Here is a 22,464-nt window from a genome sequence, read left to right as displayed (position 1 = left end):
TTTAAGTAGTTCTAATCTTATTCCACTGCATTTCTTGGACACAAACAAAAAGTCTTCCTTTGCCTTTCCAGAACTTCTGTTTCCTGAGTATAGAGGTGGTACAGGCAAATTTCCCTCCTCAACTGCTTACATGGTTACAGGAGTAGGAGTAAGTAATAAAGATTTCAAAACAGAAACCTGGGATATCAGCTGATGTACAGTAAAATATTTGAGGACATTTTAAAATGGGAGATCATTTAAAATATGACTATTGTAGCAGTCACTCAATCCCCCAATACCATGTTTTTGGCTTTATTTGAAGTTTTCTCATTACAGGTCTAACTATGCAAAATCCATTCTTAGTTAGTCCAATATCATAGTTACAAATATGTGTACTAGAACATACAAATTACAGTTTAAGACTTGACAATGTAAAGGTGTGCCACTTAGATCTTTAAACCATATGGAAATTTGGCCATTTGCACAAAATATTAATTTTTTATACATTCTCAGAGTGAAAATGAACAGAAATATAGACTATGATATATTGAGTAATTCTGCTTTGGGGGAAAGGGTAACCATGTTTTCATCAATTTCTAAACTTGGCCATTCTACAAATTTCATCACAAAAGTAATATGTACATTGTATATCAAGATCAGTGATACCAAGCAAGGAAGTGCTTACTAGATGTAATTCCACTGTTCAAGAGGCTCAGGTAGGAAGACTGAATGAGATCAAGGACAGATTAGGTTAGAGAGTGAGTTTCAGGTCATCCTGACTCGGTTATAGTATGTCTTATATTGATGTTGAAACAACAACCACATATTTATACACAGAATTATATGCATGTATTAAAGTTTTTTAGGGAAACAGTTAATAGTATGATGTCTTGTCATTTCTCAGACATTCTTAATGTTATTGAATCCACCTCCCACCTGCTTCTGGACTTACCTCCCCTCCCCTCCTTTTACATTTCCCTGATTAGATCACTTATCCCCTGCTATTCCCCTCTCTACTGTTCCCTAGCCCCCTATGTTGGCAATGATCCCATTTTAATTTCCTGTTTGCTATACAGAGCCCAGAGATCCCTGAACTGGAACTGATCTATATGCCTCCTCCCTGAGGACTAGCTTTCATGGTACCAGAAGGTGCCATCTAAGCTTCCAAAGGAGGGAGGCATCAACAGTCCTACTGTGGGGGTTTGAATAAGGATGTCCCCACAGACTCATAGATTGAATTCTTGGTCACCAGGGAGTGGTACTATTAGGAGGCACTATTAGGCCTTGTTGGAGGAATTGTGTCACTGGGGGTGGGTTTTGAGGTTTTTCAGATGTGCAAGCCAGGCCCAGTTTCTCTCTCTTCCTGTTGCCTGCTGATCTTGATGGAGAACTCTCAGCTGCCTCTCCAGTACCATGCCAGCATGTGTGTGGCTATCCTTCCCTCCATGAACATAAATGGATTAAATGTTTGAACTGTAATCCAACCCCAATGAAATATTTTCCTTTATGAGAGTTTCTGTGGACTGGTTGCCAATAGCCAACAGCTTTCTAATTACACTGAAGACCTACTTAACAAGAGGCAAACCATGCCTGGTATCAGAAACCTAGCTAACTACTCAGTGCAAGTGAAAGCATGGTTCCTGGAGGAGAATCTACAACCACTAATTTACCAAGTCATCACAACCCCTAACAACAATCTATAAGCATTTGTTCTTATACCCATAGGTAAGTATAGTCTTCACTCCTCAGCAATATATGGAGACCACTACAGGAAACCACACCTAATCAAAATACAGAGTTATGGCTCCTTTTCTTAAAGGATATATCTATAATGCACTCAGGGAACATTGTGGAAGACGAAGTGAAGAGATTTTAAGAGCCAGAGAATCAGGGAATCTGCTATGAGACTGTGTCCCCTAGGAATATAAGAAGCTATACCCATAAAGTCTTAGCAACATTCACAAACATGAGTTGACCAGGGAGAGTACCAAAGGATATGTCAAAGCAGACAGGGAAAAGCCCAGGAGACCTCAACACACAGAAAGAACTATAGGCAACTGAGGAAAGCTGGGAGCAGGGGAGGTGCCAAAAGACCAGCTCTGAAAACATACATACAAGTACCATATGGAGTGAGGAGGTTATAGTTAGGAACAGATATGTAAATATACATATATGCGTGCAATAAAAATTAGTGAAAAAAGAAACCATGAATTTGAATGGAAGCAAGTTGGGGGCATACGGGAGACTCTAGAGGGAAGAAAGGGAAGGAAGGAATGTAATTTTAATCTCAAACATAAAATTAAAACAACAACACAACAAAAATGACACCATTTCACTTGCCTCTGCAAAAGAACCTGGATAAGAAAATAAAATGAACCTATTCTAGAAACAGATATATCTGAAAACATCTGTCTTCTTTTTTTAAAAACCACTCTTTTTCTCTAGGACTTACCAGTATCATTGAAATGATAGATGTCTCCAAGTGTTTCATTTAGTTTAAACTTTCCTTTCTATTACTGAATTTTTAAAAATTAAAATGCTCCACTTGCCAAATCTCAAAGTAGATTATGAGGTCGATAAAGGGAACATTTTTCCCATAGTAACCAACTCAATCTATTTGTAACCCAAATAGTGTAACCAAAAGACTATTTTGTTAATTTAAAACTCTGCTTCCATCTTATGTTAAAATATTCCTCTACTGGGTATGATAGCATACACCTTGAATTCCAGCATGGAAGAATGGTTTGTTTGTTTGTTTGTTTGTTTTTAAATAAAACAGCATAGAATTAAGCTGGAGGCCAACCTGGTCTACAATGGATAGACCCTTCCCCCCAAACAAGGAAATTTTCTCCAATCATCTGTATAAACAACAAAGTACAGATGATTTTAAAAGAAAAACTTACACTGAAGGTGTTTTTACTCATGCACAAGACAAAAAATTAACTTTAGTCTGAATTAAAAGTTTAGCTGTGAGCTAGAGAGATGGCTCAGAGATTAAGAACACTGACTGCTCTTCCAGAGGTCCAGAGTTTATTTTCAGCAACCAGATTGTGGCTTACAACCATCTGTTATGGAATCTGATTCCCTCTTCTGGTGTGCATGAAGACCAGACCACTCATATATATACATATGAAAAAATAAATGAATAAAAAAGTTTAGCCTTATAAGATTCTAAAGTCACTCTGGAATTGGGTAGGGTCATTAAGAAGCATATTTGATGTCCAGTGCTTTTCCAAAGGTAGAGGTGGGAGAGGCCACACAGAACTGTAACCATTCAATGCACAGCTCTTCCTGAATAACACGTGTATGCATTTATTTAGCTCAGATTCCTAATTTTAATTACCAAATAGTATTTTGTATCCCCTCTGACCTTAATTGAACTTGTCCAGCTGTCTATAACATCAGAAAGTGCCGGAAGCCAGGCAAAGTGGACACACAAGCCAAGGCTGTGCTAAGTCTTATGGACTTTATATACCCAAGCCTCCTGTTCATATTGCCACCAAAGCACTGGGATTCTCAAATATTTGGCATTTTATCATCAGGTACAACCTTAAAGGGTTGTCTTTATTAGCTTTCTGCTAAATTCACAGAACCCCCCAAAAAACATGTTTTAGCCATCTGTTCAACAACAAAGTATATTTTTAAGCTACTCATGTAAGTTTTCTTTAATTCAATTAATAACTATTTATGAAGCTGTGTCAGTCAGTTCCTGTCTCTCTCTCTTTCCTTTCCTCCATCTCTCTCTTTTGGGATCAAATGCAGGGTTTCACACATGCCAGGCAAACACCCCATCACTGATCTCCATCTCTGTTCTTCGAACATTGCAGAAAAACACTAGAACCAGTGCAACGTGGTCTGCATTGTATCAGGGACAAAGAAAAGGCATCATGAATGGAACAGAGAAGGGATACTTCTGGCATAGGACAAGGAAAACTGTCACACGCAAACAACTGGTGTCAGCAGGAAAGTAGTGTGTTCTGTCCCGGCCATGAGAGGGCCAGGTGTGCTTGGGACTTGTGGGTAGAGGCAGGTAGAGAGCAGACAGAGTGGACCACAAGGATTCAATCATGAACAGCCTGGAATGCCATCTCATGGAATTTAGATTTTACTCTGTTATCAAGCATCCAAAGGCCTCTCAACAAGTTAGAGCTAAGGTGTTGGAGTACAACTGTGGGTACTTGGTTCAATGGATACCTGCTCTATTTTCTTCTCCTATGGTATCTGACTGCCCTGGGGAATTATTATACTTGCTGACAATCTCTTTTGTAAAGGCAAGAATGAGGGTGGATATTTTTATTTGTCTTGTCTACTAACATATTCTAGGCATGTCTGAATTTTTGGTATTATAATGTCACATTGCCATGTGTACTGTTCACATTATAGAAATACACAATCAAAATATTTTTAAAAATCTCCAACTGGGTGTGTTAGCACACACCTTTTACACACAACACTCAGGAGACAGAGGTAGGCTATTGTTTTTGAGTTTGAGGCCAGTCTGTAGTTCCAGGCCACCCTAGGTCTACACAGTGAGACCCTGTTTATTCAATTTATATATATATATATATATATATATATATATATATATATATATATATGTGTGTGTGTGTGTGTGTGTGTGTGTGTGTGTATGTGTATATATATGAATTGAATGATGGATATATATATATATATATATATATATACCTGATGAGATATATATATATATATATATATATATATATATATATATATCCCTTCATATAGCTCATCAGGGGAAAGATTGATTGCCACCAGGCTTCATGTTCTGAATGTTCTGAGACTGATCTCCAGGACCTATGTGGTAGACAAAAGGAAATGAGTCCTATAAGCTGTCCTCTGACCTCTACAGGTAGACCATGGCCTATGTGTCCTCAGCCTCAAAATAGATACATATAATTTCTAAAATGCTCATGTTTTATGGATGTTTATAATTTGGTGTGAAGATGTATCCATAGCTATCATGTAGCCACATCATACATTTGGGTGGCAGATTAGAGATTTACTATAGGTCAATATCTAGCTTCAGAAGAATCATTCTGAGGACAGTTTGGATGGGTGCCTTGGAGTCAGAGACTAATCAGGGTCCCAGCCAGAAGAGACAAGTGACAAAATGATGATGATGACTAGGGGCAAGTAGAACTGCTAGATGACAGGAAAGCAGGTGACTCTGTTGGTCTGAGGTCCACTGGAGCAGTGAAGAAACAGTGGCGGACAAGGAAAGGAAATGGACTCAGCCGAAAACAAAGGAGGACTCTAATAAATATGGGGTGGGGGCGGCTTACCTCTATAAAAGCTACCAACTCTCCTTGGGACAGGATCATTGTACAGATGCCGATTTTCTTTGGGAGCTGTGCCATCATCAGAGTGTGGGTCATGGTATACTCCACCCTGAGACAGGAAACAAGGTTATGAAAGTTAAACGACGGCTTGATGGATAGTTCTGCTTACAACAAAGCCCAACCAGTGCCTAAGTTTTGTTTTGATCTTTTAAAGGAAAACTCAGGCTTATGTCATAAAGAAAACTACTTATTTTCTAAGTCAGTTTAATTAATTTATGGGAGACTGGGTATGAACAACATTTAAAAGTTAGGCTGTAATGCTGCCAAGTGAATGGTCCTTACAGACCATGCTATAAGATGTAACAACTTTGAAGAAGAGCTCAGACCTCAGACTTCTGACGGGTGTGGAATGAAGAGGTGCCTTCTCGGGAGGATTCTTTAACAGAAGGCCTTGCCACAGTCATCTCTGGAGGGAGTTGTTCTCCAGGCTGCAAGTCAAATTCAAAAAGATTTATAGAAACTTCCTGTCTCTAGGGATGAAAACTCATCACTGTCTTCATTTAATACAGCTAGGACCTTAACCAGCTAAAATAAAAATCATGGGGTGACTTCAACATAACTAATTCCATAAAAAAGTAAAAACTATCTGATGAATGCAAAATAAGTCCCACGAATTTTAACAGATAGCAAGATTCTCATTAAAGTTAAGGCAAGTAAGGACTACATTAGTCTGAAAATAGTTCAATTAATTATTTAAAACAACAAAAGAAATCACCTTTTTATCTAGACAGTAAAAGCTCTAAGCAGCACTATGCTTAGAGATTCTATCATCAGTCAATCCAAAAGTGCTCTTACAGATTTTAGGCTAAGTTCTCTAAAAGGAAAAATGCAGAGGCAAAAGTATTTTTTCCAGGAGACTTACACAGCAGATGTAGATGAAAATAAATGTTTTGTGAATGCAAAGAGAAATAGGATAATCCCTGTTAATGATTTTTGTCTTAAGAGCCCCCAACTCCTAAAGTCTATGGTGCTTCTTGCTCTTTTCCTCTTCTCTAGGACAGTAGCTCATCTGTTCAATGCATTTGTTTGGCATGGTCATGATGGTGCTTTTATCTAGAGATGCTCCCATTACCTAGGTCCCTCCCACATAGGCTGAGTCATAACCCTAGCACAGCGGGGGGTGGGTGGGAGAGGTCCTTAACAGTGTCCAAGGGAGAAAAATAGAACACATTTGCTACCCTGGGTTAGGAGGATTAAGGAACACAATTTGAAGGAGTTGGCTGCTTTCAGCATCTACATATTAGATTACATATATCTCAAGCCTAGGTGATATACATAAAATGTTTTACTCTAAAAACTGAAATAACATCTGGTATCCCCCCCCCCCCCCACCTTCCTTCCCACCACCGTATTTAGAGAATTTTGGAAAGCAATTAATTTGGTGCAGCCTTTCTTCTTTCTACTTTGCCACCTGTACTGTTGACAAAGGCCCAGAGCAAGATTTTTTTTTTTAAGGAAATGAGTTATTTACATTTAAACTCAACCCAGTGAGTGTCCTGTGCTTTTGAAAGTGGCTACAATACATCCCATGAGAATGAGCAGCATGGTTTACTCACAGCTCTTTCGAGCCTTCCAGCTACCTTCTAGCCTTTAATTGCAGCCTTTCTTAAGGCTTGGCGCTGCACCTCTTGAACTGGACTGAAGTAACAGCAGGATATGTGCTAAGCCCCAGTAATTGTTTATAATTAGTTTAGGACTACAGTGTTCGGAGACATTTATTTTCTGAATTCTCTGAGAGCCAGTCATTTGTCCGTTTTCGGAGGGAGGGCTGCCTTTCATTTTTCTTTTGTATAACACTTGCCTCAATGCCAACAACAATCTGCTTGGTTTTGATCTCCAACTCCCTTCTACAAGCAGTGGCCAGGCCCTAGAGATGTTTCTAGACACTCTGGGTTCTCTTTTCTCTATATTGAGTTCTCAGCACTCCTGCCAATGATTTCTATAATTTCATTTAAAGCCCCTGCAAATACCTCCTGCCCCATCTTTAAACTGGGAACCAGGCCATTGTGCCACCATTTTATACTTGGCGGACCTGTAGATTTCCTCAGAATCCCAGTTCTACCTTGAACTAGCAGCTGGGGAAATTTGGGCAGATTACCCACCTCCTATGGGTCTCAACAGAGAAGGATAATGTTGAATTAAGGAGCTTAAAAATCCCCATCCCAATTCCAAAAAGGACCTCTTAGGAAAGAAACTCTAGCAAAGAAATTCTTCAACAGTGCAACTGGCAAGTCCAGTTGTGTCTACTTCTGCACAGTCCTTGGGATCCACTCTGTTTTCATACTGGCACTCAATCCTGAATATTCTCCTAAGCTCATGGGAGAATTGTTCAGCTCTTATATTTTCATGCCAACAACAGGAAACCAATTGGGATCCATGTAGCACCATGCCTTCCTGGAATACTTTCCCTCTTTTTAGTCCTCTTTCTTGCTGCTGCCACTTTCCTTCCCACGTGAAATCTCCACCTTCCCAGAATCTGCTCAGATTCTCCTTCCTCTAGGAGCCTCCAACAGGGCCTACACTAGACTGAAAGGATTTCTTCCATCTTTCTTTTAACATACAAGCACACTTCTGCATGGCTACTGGTATAAAGGTTTACAGTATTAGAACAAATCGTTTGTTGCCAAGTGTCCCCTTTCAGTTAATATATTTCAAAAATGACAGCTACACTTTAATTTCATCTTTCCAATCAGGGCTTCTTGTGGTGCTTAGCCCAGCTTCATTCTTCATCTGTCTACACAGGTCAGACTGTTAGCTGCACTGAAGCCATTTCAGACTATTCCTGCTCACAATGACCTCTCCCTGTTCTCTATGCCTATTCATAGCCAGTGCTCTAGTAATGTCGGCCTTAATGATTTTGTAGGTTAACAGGTAAACTGCTTAGCATGCAAACCTGATAACACAAGTTAGTCCCTAAAACCCACATAAAGATGGCTAGAGAGAACAGGCTCCACAAAGTCATTCTTCCATGTTCATGAATATGTACATCTCTTGCCCCATGTCATAAACACATACATACATACATACATAATTAACTAACTAATTAATTAATTAAAAAACCCAATGGGCCAGAGAGGCCACTCAGCAGTTAAAAAGATGTACTGCCCTTGTAGAGGAACTGTGTTTGGTTCCTAGAACCCATGTCAGGCAGCTCACAACTTCCTACAATTCTAGCTCCAAAGGTATGTGACATCTCTGGCCTCTGTAGGTACCTGTACTTATTATGTGCTCATGCTTAAGACACAAATATATACATAATTTTAAATATCTTTTATAAATATGAAAGACTGGACAAGTATTTACCCTGGCCTGAAGTTAAAGTTACCTAGTTTATGAACATTTTTTTTTAAAAAATTAAATTCAGTTAAGATACTTGGTATTAGAAGTGCTTGCTTACAGGATCCTGGTATAGCTATTCCCTGAGAGAATATTCTACTAGCACCTGACCAATACAGATGCAGATATTCACAACCAACCATTGAACTGAGCCCAGGGACCCTAATGGAAGAGCCAGGGGAAAGGAGCTGAAGGGGATTACAGCTCCATAGGAAGAACGGTATTGACTGGCTGGACCACCGGGAGCACCTGGGGACTGGACCACCCAGTAAGGAGTGTACATGGAGGGATCCATAACTCCAGAAACATATGTAGCAGAGGATGGCCTTGTCTGGCATCAACGGGAAGGGAGGCACTTGGTCCTGTGAAGGCTTGATGCCCTAGCATAGGGGAATGCTCCAGTGGTGAGGTGGGAGTGGGTGGGTGGAGGAGCACCCTCATAGAAGCAGGGGGTATGGGGGAGAAAGGGGATGGGATGGGGGTTTATGGAAGAGTAACTGGAAAGGTTCTGGCGTCTGTGTATCATTTGAAATGTAAACAAATAAAATGATTAATAAAAAAGATACTTGGTATTAGAAAAAAAAGTTTAAACAAACGTAGTCTAGAAAGATTAGACAAAAACAATTTGAATTTTGAAATAAGTAAGAGCTAATACATATTGCTAATTTCAATAAATGGTCATTCATCAAAATATGCCAGAAATGCACATTTAAGAAATACTACAAATATTAAATTACTACGAATATTATTCTTTTTGAAACAGGGTTTCACTGTGTAGCCCTGGCTAGTCTGGAACTCACAAAGATCTACCTGTCTCTGCTTCCCAAGTGCTAGGCTATACCTGGGTCTGTGCCACCACAAACAGCTAATTTATAATTATTTTTAACAGAAATAATCCAAAGAGTGCTTTCTTTCACTGTCCAATGAAAGTCAGGCTGATTGTAGTAGGGAGAACTGCATAGCAACCTTATAAATATTCCTTGTAACTCTTTTTCAAGATAAGCTGATAGATCAAAATGCCAAGTGGTACCTGGGGTGATAAGAGCTGCAAGCTGTTGGCTCTGGCTGCCATCCCTTGTCCTATGCTCAAGCTTCCGTCAAGGCCTTTAGCTCTCACTTTGTCCCGGGTCACATACATGGAATGCCTGTGAGGACGCTGTTGAGAGGAGAAGGGGCTGGTGTAGCCTAGCCCATAAGAAAATGACTCATGAGGTGCAGACAGCGAATGCGAATGGCTGCTATCCATGTGCTCGGGCAGCTTCAACTCCTCCATGGTTTTTGAGTGTCTGGTGGTGGTTCGCCGTGAGTCCAGAGTACCCTCATTTCGATTATTTCTACCGGAAGGGCTGAGCAAAGTTCTCGTATCAGTGTGCCTGGTGGGGGTTGGGCTGGTGGGAGAGTTCAAGTCCAAACAACTGGATGGGAAGTATCTACTGGTATTAGTCTCTGTGATCTGGGCTCTGGCTTCTGAAAGGTTGCTCACAGACTTGGAGTCACTCAACGCCCCGTGGCTTTTGGCCTTTGTCCTGTAGGATGGACTCCTGGAGGACTGGGGGATGGTGTCAATATAGCTGTGCCGACTCTGCTTCTCACTAGGCTGCAGTGTCCCAGCTTTGCTCTGGGAGCTTTCCATGAACGAGTGCCTGTTCTGCTGAGATCTGGTGCTGGACTTGAGGTACTTTGTGCCAGGACCTTCTGACGGCTTTGGGTCAATACTGAAGTCAAACTCTGTTTTGGACTTGGCTTCTTTTGGACTGAGAAGGTGTGGTATGTTGTTGTTTGTGAGATCTTTGCTGGAAGACCCAGGCTGGGTGCTCGCTTGGTAGGTTTTGCTGTGCATTGGACTGAGAGTCGCTCCAGCAAGGTTTCCATTTAGGAAGCTTTCATTTGCAGGCAGACCTTCCTCAGCCCTGGGCAGACCCACACTTAAGTTCTGAATGTCCTTGCTGTTGGATCTGTGGTGAGTCTGTAAAGCAGCACCCTTGGTGGATTGGTTTCTGTGTTTAAAACAAAAGAAGCAGATCAGTTCCCATCCATAGGAGGCAAACACTATAATGTTTAAAACAGATGAGCAAACCCACAATAAACTAAAAAAGAGCATACTTAAAATACTCGCATGGCTCAGGGAAGGAAGGACTGGAAAGAATTTAAGAGCTGGAGAATGGGAAGGGCTGCTGTTGTCTGGATCTGACATGGTTGTTATCTTCACTGCAGGAGTCGTTCCCTGCACAAGACTGGGCTCATCAACACTCCATCCTGAATGCAGAAGATTCAAGGCCCTACCTTCCCAGAGGAGTTATATAGACCCTTAAAAGTTGCAGAGGGAGAGGTAATCATGCTCATGTCAGTAGCCACTGACACATTGCTCCTAACCAACAACACCCTATGCGTTCATGAAGGCAACCCTAGTTATATGCATTAGGCTGGGCACATACACATCATGAGAGTCAGACAGGGACTTGGGAAGAAGAGATTTGTTGGAAGGAGTAAAAGGATGAGAAGATAATAGCCGTGTTTTGATTAAAAGAGAAAGAGAGAGAGGGAGGGATGGAGATTTTTCTAAAGAGAAGAAAAAGGCACTCAAATGACTAAAATCACTATCTCAAACATGTCCCCATCAATAACAGGCATGTTTCTCAGACTAAGTCACTGAATGAAATAAATCACTTCCTGATGAAGCTGTTTTGGCATCCTTAAACGCTTGTCTAACTTGCTGGCTGCCAACACAGTCACTGATGCAGAGTCAGGTAAAGTATGCTTTGGCTATGACTGTCTGGTCCAGAATAGCTAGTACAAGTAAGAGAGCTAGCAGACTGCTGACAACCCCCTTATCTGTTTGAATGTTAGGAGGCAACACTTAGACTTGAAGATTACTGTGGTCCTTGAACTTCATATTCTTTGTAAAACCTGTAGGCTGATTCAGATACATACTCACAGTAGTTACATACACATGCCAACATCTCCTCTTTAGCCTATAGAGTCAACGAGAGAGAATTCTAGTGATATAAAGAACATGACACTCCGAGAGAAATGTGAACTGACTGGTGAGGTTTGTTGGAAAACATGATGATCTGTGTTTATGCTTTAGAGAAGTGGCAATTACGTTGGGCTCTTGAGATAGCTCCTTGTACATTAAACAGAAATGCATCACTAACTGTTTAGGTATTTCTGTGTAAACTAAACAGAAAACCTATACTGGAACACAGGGTCTTAAGTGCTAATTGCTTGGTAAAAGGCACACTTTAGTCACTTCTTCATTTCACACTTCATTATTCCAAAGTGACTGAGCACTTCTTTTAGGACTCAAAGCTTCATGTCCTACCTAGCGTAATATACAAATAGTTGCCCAGAGAGAAACCTTGTCTTCAGTTTGAAAGAAGAAGATGACATTCTTGAAAAGACAGCTTGTTGTAACAAAGGATGAGATTGTGGCTTGACATAGGTTTCAAAGTTAGTAATAACTTATCCAATTTTTTTTTTTACGGTGAATTTAGAAAATGTTGCAAGTATTGCTACTATTGAAGATTGATTGATTTGAAGATTTTTTTTCATCAGAGACTAGTTGGAAAAAAAGTCCTTTTGGGCTGTTGTTGCTATTTAATAAGAATGGCAACCCACAAAACTATGCCTTCTTATTTCCCCAGATTTAGAAAAGAATTACAAAGGTAAATTATGTTTGTTTTGTTAAATGATATACAGACCATATATATGTCCAGATCCATAAAGTTCAGTGCATACATGATAGGATCTGCAAGACTGATTACAGAGATGGTAAAATAATTTATCAGACACATACATACATATTAGGGGGTGGAAAGAAAGGGTGGTTTATTGAGATATATCACAAAGGGTATACTGGGCAAACTCCTGGATAGAGAAAATCTAGTGTTCAGATGGAGAAGTTCTTTTTGTAGCAGTCAAAAGAAAGTGGCTAGGTCTTATTGGATGATCCATCTGTGTGTCATATCTGGATAACTAGTGGACATTTCCTTAATTTGCTAAAAAATAAACTATGTTTTTGATTTTTGAACCTAGCCCTCAACAGCCAAGCTATCTATCCAGCTCAGCTGTTCTTTCTCCTTAAGATTGGTTACCCATGTAAAGACATCATCAGTTACTAGGAGCCAGACTCTGGATGCTTTGCTCTAAGACAGAGTGTAACTATGGCTGACTATGGTTAAAACTGAGAAGATAATGGTCCTGCTTGTAGACAACAACCTTTTTCTGAGCTCTACCTGCTGTAATGTTAGGATGGCTCAGCGGTGGTCTCTATCCAACAACAGCATCCAGCCAGTCTACACATCCTACAGGCATCAGGTTTTAAACCACCAGAGTTCCCTGATTATTTACATCTTAGAAACCAAAATATCTCAGCAACTTTTCAAAAATTCAATTATGATATATAATTGTATGCACAGACAGACTTCCCTGTTTCTTCCTGGTCACACACCCTGAGTCGGGTCCTAGTTCAATCCTTCCACAGGGCTCCTTGTGCCAAACCCTAGTTTTCTCTGCAATCATATTTTCTCCCTTTCCTCTGTAGATAAAGGTATAGCAATGGCAGGAATGCTTTAAGCATAAATGAGGACCAGGACAGGATAGAGAACAGTGAAGAAAGCTGCTAGAGCTTTTAGAACCATTAGAATTACTGCTACACAAAGCTATTGTAATCTTACATATATTCACAGCAATATAAGAGAATGAAGCTATAATGTTAAGGCAGAAGGAGCTGTTAAAGGTCCAGATTTATCACATGTATGTATGTATGTATGTATGTATACATGTATGTAAGTATGTATGTATGTATCCTAAGAAGTTACTCTCTGTGCTTCTATCTCATACAATCTTAGGTTGATTACAAGCTACTAAGATTGCTACTAAGATTTAGACATACAATAATTTCTATGTAGAAAGGGCATCACATCATCTTCACATTGGAGCTCTGCCAAAGCACAACAATAAAAAGCAGCTTTGAAAACTTTATAGATCTCTTTGGCATACAACTGCAAAGAATCTGTGTTGAACTGCTAACCATTCAAAACAAATTAATGTATAAATCATTCAATTACTTGCTTGTTTTAGAGATAGGGCCTCATGTAGTCTACATTAGCCTCAAACTTGCTCAAGTCTAGCCTTGAACTCCCGATTTTCCTGCATCCACTTCCTGAGTGCTGGGATTACATGTGGGCATGACTGTATGGCTATAAACTACTCTCATGTGGTTGGCAGAGTAGATAAATGGATAGACAGTTAATATGTGTACTTAAAATGAGTTTAAAAGTGAAAATAGCCAGGCGTGGTGACACAACCCTATAATCCCAGCTGAAGGATAGCTACAAGAGGTCAAGGCCAGACTGGTACATTCCACAAACCAACCAGCAAATGGAGACAGAGGCACAAAACTATTTTCATATGTGGCAGGTGGTAAAGCAGGACCATTGAGAGAACAAGCTCAGTCAAAATGGCATCATACCATGCACATGAAAGGAACCTCAGAAAAGCCTGAAGTTGACAAGCAGGGGACTCAGTAATGACTGACTTCACTGGTTTCTAGAGAGAAAATGATGGGGGGGGGAGGACAGTACACTCTCCAGGGACAAGGCACAGGAGTATGTGAGTGGGAACCAATAGATATGGTGTTATGAAGATTGTCCTAGAAGGCCTATGTGGAGACACCAGCTGGAATTCACATCTCTGGCAAGATAGGCTTTTGTAGAGTAAACACAGGACACAGGCAATAGTTGGGGGAAAGGCCTCAGATGGTATAAGATTACTAAAAAACAAAAACACTTAGGACTTTCCCTTTGATATATCTAGACTACAGGTTATACCAATGATGACTACAATACAACTCACAGATTTATTATTGGTCTACCAAACTTTACATTATTAGGATAAAATTTACGTTGTACATTTAAATTAGAGAAGTCATGTGGCAATTCAAGTACAAGGAAGACTAAAACCCCCAAATCAAGCTGGGCACAACCCCAGGAAAGATACAAGAAAAATGTCAACCAGCTAAGTGCCAAGGAGCAAGCATATGATGAGAGTTACTTCATGACTTGGTATACTAAAATCCTGTGGATGTGAACAGAGAACAAACCAGTTAAGAATGGCTAGAAGCTGTGCCATAGCAAGCACTAGGCACTTTTGCAGCTAAGCGAAGCAAATATAGGACCAACTCTTCTCCTAATTTATGGATGCTCTCCCAGGCAGAAAAGTGCTAGGTCTTGACCTTTCAAAATTCTAATCTATTAAGAATAATTTTCCACAGACAGAGGGAAAATTATGTGTGTGGGGGTAGTATTAACATTTTTAAAGCTTCATTGCTTTTCATTTTCTCAGTGAAATAAACTATTTCTACATCCCATATATAAAAATCCTCAGATATTAAAGCTGTGTTCTGGAAGATGAAGGAACACCATTCTCCTGTAAATGCAGTAACAGAATTGGGGAATGTCAGGACATGAAGGCCATCTGACTGATCCAACAGAGAGGAAGAGGAAGAGGAAGAGGAAGAGGAAGAGGAAGAGGAAGAAGAGGGGTAAAAGAGAGAGGGGAGGAAGGGAGGAAGAGAGAAGGAAGGAGAGAGAGAAAGACAGAGACAGATAGAGATTGAGTGAGTGATTCAAGGAAAGTTTTCAGCCAGACGTGTTGATGGGCCTGTGATTGGCATTCAAGAGAAACTGAGTAAATCTTGAAGCCTCTTTGACTATCCAATGGGTTTTTCAATGCTAGTACTATAGGTATATACTCAGGAGAAAAACAAATATTTTAAAATATTATGCTCAAAGAGTTATTTTAAAATGTACTACTTTTAATTATTGACCACTATTTCCCTATGCTTATTTTTATAAAAAGTCATTTCTTAACTCAGTGATTGAAAGACAAGAGCAATAAAATCACAAAACCCTTCTAAAAAGGCTGCCTTGCCTTAGTTCCCCACATACACATTCAGTGTCTTCTTTTCCTTCCAGGAACCCTCTTCCTCTTGTCATTTATACAAAATCTGCTAGGTCTTAATGCTGTCTGTGATGCTAGAAACCTCCAGAGTTGCTAACTCAATGCTACCTTTCCAAGGGAATACATAGGTTTTCATCATATACTTGTTAAATAATAAAGTCTTTAAGGGTCCCACACAACTCATTAATTATAGTTATGAATCATGTAATAAGCATGAGGAAGATATTTTTGAATAATGAGGGCTTTCCTTCTTTTCTTTAATTGCATAATTTTAGCAGCCACCTCCTCCACCTACTTATAAGACCATGCCTACATCTGTATTTCCTTAAAAGGGAAGAAATATTTACCGATTAGACAGTGTGCTGCTTTCCACATGGTAAGGTTTCCTCTTTGTTGACCTTGAAGGAGACCGGTCCAAAAGTCTCTGGGTTTGAAATGTAGGATGGTTCAAGCACTGCTCTGTCAAGTATCTGTCAGCTGGGTCCAACTTCAGTAAATTCTTGGGAAATAAAAAGTTTTGGAAGGGAAAGAACAAAGTTGAATTTAACCTCTACCAAAAATCTTATCTTTACTTCCTAGAAAAGAAATATTCAGTCACTGCAAAATACTTAACAACAATAGCTCAGGGAAACAAAAAAAAAAAAAAAAAAAACATCAAAATCACCACTGGGGGTGGCTGGATGGAGAGGACTGGAGATGGGAAGAGGGAGGAATCAGGCTCGGGGAGGATGGAGGAGAGAGTAATGGGAGAGACAACTGGATTTGGGAGATATCTCTGGGATTACGTAGGGAAATGGAAACTTTCAGGGATCTATAAGGTTGACTCTTAGCAGTGGACTATTTCCTGTAACCAGGCAAGACTTCCAATGGAGGGACTGGGATACTAACCCAGACACAAAACCTTAGACCCACAATCTGTACTCCCTCCTGTATCATTTATCCTGTGCTGGGATAAATGACAGAGCAGAATTTGATGGAAGAACCAAACAATGATTGGTCCAGCTTGAGACCCATGCCATGGGAGAGAGCCAAGCCTTGACACTATTAATGATACTCTGCTATACTTGCAGAAAGGAGCCTAGCATAACTGTCATTAGAGAGTCTTCCCCCAGCAACTGATGCACAGACCCACAGCCAAATATTACATGGAGCTTAGGGAATCCTCTGGAAGAGGGAGGAGAGGGATTGAAGAAGCCAGAGGGGTCAAGGACCACAAGGAAACCTACAGAATCTACTAACCTAGGAGCTCAAAGAGACTGAACTGCTAACCAAAGAGTATGTATGAAATGGACCTAGGACCGCTGCATATATGGAACAGCTGTAAAGCTGGGTCTTCATGTGGGACTTCTAAAACAGGAACAGGGGCTGTCTCTAAATATGCTGCCTGCCTTTGGGCCCCTTTCCCCTAACTGGGCTGTCCTGTCCAGCCTCACTAGAAGATGTGCCTAGTCTTACTAAAAACTGATATGCCAAGTCTGGTTTAATATCCACAACAGGCTTCCCTTTTTCTGAGGAGAAGGGGTCGGGGGTGAGAGGGAGGGACAGGAAGGAGAGGATAGAGGGGAAGCGTCAGTAGGGGATATAAAGTAAATAACTTAACAAGAAAACACCCACAATCTCACAATTATAGTCTTCTTGGTAAGAAGCTTTCTAACTCTGTTTGTGAATACCATATGTAGTCTTTCTTCTATAATACCTGGCTCGTGATCTATACATGTTTTTATATCCCATTCTTTTCACTTTATGAAAAAACTTTTGCAATTTAACTTAAGTATTTAGAAACCTTTTAATAAAAGGGTTGGGGATTTAGCTCAGTGGTAGAGCGCTTGCCTAGCAAGCACAAGGCCCTGGGTTCAGTCCTCAGTTCCAGAAGGAAAAAAAGGAAAAACCTTTTAATAAGCATGTATTTGCATTCTTCATCTTCATACCATCTTTAAAATACCCAGTTATTTTATCTGGAGACAGCACAGTCACCAGTTCACCATACATTCTCCATGAGGTATATTCTTCATATACTTTCATCTGATTCTTTTCATTTTACCCCAACAGTAGCAAGCACATAACTGTATGTCCTTAGTTTTCCTTCCACTTATCATACAATGCTGAGATCATTCCATATAAGTACAGTGCTTTAAGTTTGTGTGGATACTTTATATGCTGTTTTCAGAAATTCCCAAATGACAATATTAATTGTTTCCTTTTTCCGAACAGTATGGAAACACACCATCTTATAATATGTTTGGGAAAGGAAAGGGACTGAAGGCAAGGCCTTATACATATTAACCAAGTGCATTACATCTACCCTGCATCTCCAGAGTTTACCACAAGGCTTTAAATGATTGCAGGGAGTTGATTATGATTTACTTAGCAAGCATCCTACTACTAGACATTTTCCTGACAGCCAGTTGTCACCATTATGATTAATGCTATGAAAAAAACACTTGAAGTCTAATGGATTCTTAAGAATGGTACTGGTAGGTATATACAACATCAAAGAATCTTCTCCATGCTGCTAAATTACCTCTTAGGAAGGTTATCTCAATTTATACTCCTCTCAAGAAGCACATGAATCTATCAATTTCTAGGTACTCCCATCGATCACAGCCATTCTTATTCTTAGTAGTTGCAAATCAGATATTTAAAGGATGCTATATCACATCTGTATGTATGTATGTATGTATGTATGTATGTATGTATGTACGTAAGTATGTATGTGCACCACACATGCCCTCCAAAGTTGGAATAGGACATGAATCCCCTGGAACTGGAGTTACATGTAGTTGTGAACCAGTATGGTTGCTGGGAACCAAACATGGGTCCACTGTGAGAACAGCAAGAGCCTTTAACCACTGAGTTACTGCTCCAGCTCCTCTTACAAATGTTTATTTCTTATCTTTGACTGTTAGCAATGCTGAGCACTTTTACATGTTTACTGGTTACTTATGTATTCTCCTCAATCCTTTTCCTGTTTTTGCATCTATCCTTACTTGTTTCTAAGTGCTCTTTGTTCATTAAAGCACTCACCCTATTTTTTATGTTGAATGTACTAGCATTTTGACGACTGAAATATTTTCACCCAAAATTGTTTATCTTTAGTGACTGGACAGGATATTTGATTTTGACTTTTAAGTTGATCAAATACTTAAGAAATCAATAACCAACATACCCTAACATGACATAAAGTTCTGCAATTCACTTTTCTAGGTGTTTAAGTTTTTCTCTCAGAAAAAGGAAAAAGGGTAGAATTTCACTATTCACAAATTTATTTCTAGTTCAGCTTGGTCTTATCCATAATTAATATCGTTAGTTAAGTAGTGAGAGCAAATTTGTTTCTAATAAGCCAGACTTCAATTTCAATCTAGCACCACAGAACATTTCAATTCTGGCCCTACCATATACTGACATATTCATTTTGATCCAAAGACTCTAATTATTGAAATTCAGCCACTAATTACATGTGGATTTATATCCATATTAATTCAGACACAATTGCAAACTTATCAAGTCTTTTTTCTCCTTATTATAGAACAAAAACTGTGCCAATTTTAGCTAGTAGTCCCAACAGCTACCATTAAAATGGGTTAAAAATGTAAGATGCTCATTAAAAAGGAAATTCAAACCCCACGAAATTTTTTTTTTTAAATTCAAAGCACCCATGACCTTTCAGGAGGGGTTGTTTTAACTTATTTGATACCATGTAGAAGTTACTGCAATAAAATCATTTATATGTTATAAATACAAATGGCCATTTTCAAATTACTATAAAGCATGAAGTCCTTATGAACAAAGTACAAAATTTATCTAGCTAAGAGTTTTTAAAATTTAGCATAAAGGGTATGATTTTTTAAAAACAAAAGTAAAGCAAATAGAACTATTGTAGCTATTTTTTAAATTATTAAGGGCATAGGCATGCATTAATCCTAGTGGTTGTTTTCTCTCTACTGAAACGGTAGCTATAAAGAGGTACAAGATGAGATGAATGCTTTATATTAGATGTGGACACAATCATCAACATACATTTAGGGAGAAGCAAAGAGACTAAAAGGACAATGGAGGTTTTTCATTTAAAAAATTCATCTTCAGTATCAGGTAAAAGAATGGTGATATGTACATATATGTATAATTCAATAATAATCAGATAATATTAATCAGTGACAGAAATAAAAATTATGGTTTCTGAAGGACACAAAGTAGGCTAGGATAGTAAGACCTAGGAAGAATCCAAAGGAGGCTTCTAAGTTATTAACGGTTTCTATGTCTCAACCCAGGTAAGGTAACAAAAATATGCTTATATTATGAAAACTGAGAGATTTAGACATAATCTGAATACTTTTGACTATATTCATGTGTGTGTGTGTGTATGCATGCACGCATGCATGGGTGTTTTGCATGATTATATGTCTGTACATTGTACGTGTACAAGTGCCTACAGTGGTCAGAAGAGAACATCCAATCCCCCAGAACTGGAGTTAAAGATGCTTGTGAGCTGCCATGTGGATGCTGGAAATTGAACCTACATCCTCTAGAAGAGCAGCCAGTGAGTATACTGAGCCATCTCACTAGGCCCAAATTTGCATATCAATGAAAACATTTGCTTACTTTTAAAGAACGGCAGCAATAAACATATAAAATAATAGGAATTATAATGTTTACTTTCCAAGCCTTTTCTCCCTCCAAACCCTCCCATCTAGCCCTCTCCACTCTCCTTCAATATCATGGCCCCTTTTTCTCATTAACCATCATTGCATTTTTAACTAAAAAAAAACCCAGGAAACATAAAGTTGTGTTTAATTCCATTTTCTATTCTGTTCTATTTCTATTTATATCTATTTATATTTTTAAAAATTACTAAATGAGTAAGCCCAGATTGATTAAGTATTGACTACATGAAAGAAGGTACTGGCAAAACCCGACTGATTTACCTAATAATTTCTGTCTAATTAAACCGAAAGAGTGTTGAGGGTTCATTAAAAAAATTGCAGTTCTCAATCTGTTTTAATAACATCAGTGCTTCATTAAGAGTTTCATGTAACATATTATTTGATATTTAATTAAATCAGGGAAATGTCGAGGCAGAAATGCTTTACTGTGAGATTTCTGTATCTAACATACCCTAAAACACAGCAAAGGTTTAAGAATGCAGCTCAGTAAACTTGCCACTGTGCTAAGTCTATCTTTTAAACCTTCTATACACTATATAGCCTATGTGCGGATGACAGCTGAATGAATGGGCATAAAGCAACACTAATCCATAAGCAAGCATTGATCTTCTATTCTGAAACAATCAATGCATGCCTGTGTATTTATTTCCTGAAAACTGAAAAAAATATTAAAAATATGTTTTCACTCAAAGGACCAGTGTCTGCCAAGGTAGAGAATCTTTGTTTACTTGCTTACTTTTTAGACGGTCTTTGTACCTCAAGTTACCCTCAAAGTTAGAGCAGTCCTCCTGTTTCAGCCTCTCAAATGCTGACATTATAAGCATGTGTCACCATGCCTAGAAAGAAAATCTTTACTAAAAAAATTTTGAGGCTAGAGAGATAACTCAGCAGTTAAAGCACTGGCTGCTTTTCCAGAGGACCTGGGTTCAATTCCCAGCACACACATGATAGTTTACAACAGCCTGTAACTCTGGTTTCAGGAGACTTGATGCCTTCTTTTGGCTTCCATGGGCGGCATTGTATGACATGGTGTACAGGCAGATACGCAGACGAAAGCACTCATATATAAAAACCTTAAATATTTTACAAAAAGAATTTAAGGGATGCTTTTAGTAGTTTGGAGTATGATATCTTTTGACAGAAAGGCTAGCATGAGGAGGAACACTCAGGCCATGATGTTAGTGGTGATCCTGATGCATCTAAAGAAAAGTCAGAAACAGCAAACTGCCTCGTGAAGAAGAAGCAGAGTCAGATGACAAAAATTAAAACAAAACAACAAAAGATTCACTGATTCAAACTTTATGGATGCTATAGAGTCAATGTTGTATAGAAATAATTATACAAGCTTTTGTCTTATAACATTCACTTTAAGATTTGTTTTAAAACCTATGCCTGAGTTGTTCTTGAGTGCCAACAGATATTCAGTATTCTGCCCATTTTAGGAAAGCAATTTAGGGATTACATGCTCCTCTCTAGATGGTCTGAGACAACACCAGATTCCTGTTGCAATTATAAACAAATTACATGGCTTTTAACATGACATACTACCCATTAATCATCTACTAAGAAAACATTTAATTCACAAAAGCATGCTAAGAAGTATGCAGAGGAGCATCCATAAACCAAAGGGCCTTTTTAAAAACAAGCATACTTTTCTTACCTTCATTAGGTCAAGTAAAACACTATTTAAAATTCCAAGGTATCTTCTCTCTAATGACTGAGGGTGGTTAACAGCTGGAAACTGTAAGGACAACAGAACATGAATGTTAGCATTTGAGGAAGGATATGTGTACATATGCTTGTGAGGGTTACACAAGGCAACATCTGGACAGAAATCATTGCCCTAGTGTCAATTCAAGTCAAATTACTATTTATATATTACTTTTGGTGTCTATATATTTTAGGTTATGAATTAATAGGACTATGTATTAAATACTGGGGAACGATACATAAAGCTAAATAGACAACACTGAAGCATGTAAAATGAATGAAAGTCTGAGCCTAGATAATCTCGAATCTTGTCTGCTTACACAACTTGCTTCTGAAATAATTTATAGACAAATACTGCCAGACTGAAGAACTAACAGAAGGGTCATGATATGATATTATATAAAAATGTCTTGGCTTTTCCATAAGAATGTGTAACTTACTCCTGAAATAAAAGA

The 22,464-nt window shown here is 38.9% G+C and overlaps 1 protein-coding gene across 5 annotated transcripts in view; it reads right to left on the bottom strand.

Annotated features, from left to right (window-relative positions):
* The window catches only part of Cdkl5 (cyclin dependent kinase like 5), a 140,646-nt gene that overhangs the window by 37,277 nt on the left and 80,905 nt on the right, over window positions 1–22,464 (bottom strand). For all 5 annotated transcript variants that reach the window (XR_013105811.1, XR_013105812.1, XM_076918313.1 and 2 more), the window contains exons 9-13: window positions 21,960–22,040; window positions 15,986–16,137; window positions 9,706–10,672; window positions 5,666–5,767; window positions 5,283–5,388 (exon numbers count right to left, since the gene is read on the bottom strand). Coding sequence is in view for 3 of the 5 variants with exons in the window: in XM_076918313.1 (XP_076774428.1) it covers window positions 5,283–5,388; window positions 5,666–5,767; window positions 9,706–10,672; window positions 15,986–16,137; window positions 21,960–22,040 (1,408 nt within the window). In the remaining 2 variants the exon portion in view is untranslated. The remainder of the gene's footprint in view (window positions 1–5,282; window positions 5,389–5,665; window positions 5,768–9,705; window positions 10,673–15,985; window positions 16,138–21,959; window positions 22,041–22,464) is intronic.

Source organism: Arvicanthis niloticus, chromosome X, assembly GCF_011762505.2.
Source record: "Arvicanthis niloticus isolate mArvNil1 chromosome X, mArvNil1.pat.X, whole genome shotgun sequence".
Classification (NCBI taxonomy): domain Eukaryota; kingdom Metazoa; phylum Chordata; class Mammalia; order Rodentia; family Muridae; genus Arvicanthis; species Arvicanthis niloticus.
The sequence above is the reverse complement of the archived record's forward strand: the minus strand, read 5'-3'. Positions and strand labels throughout refer to the sequence as shown.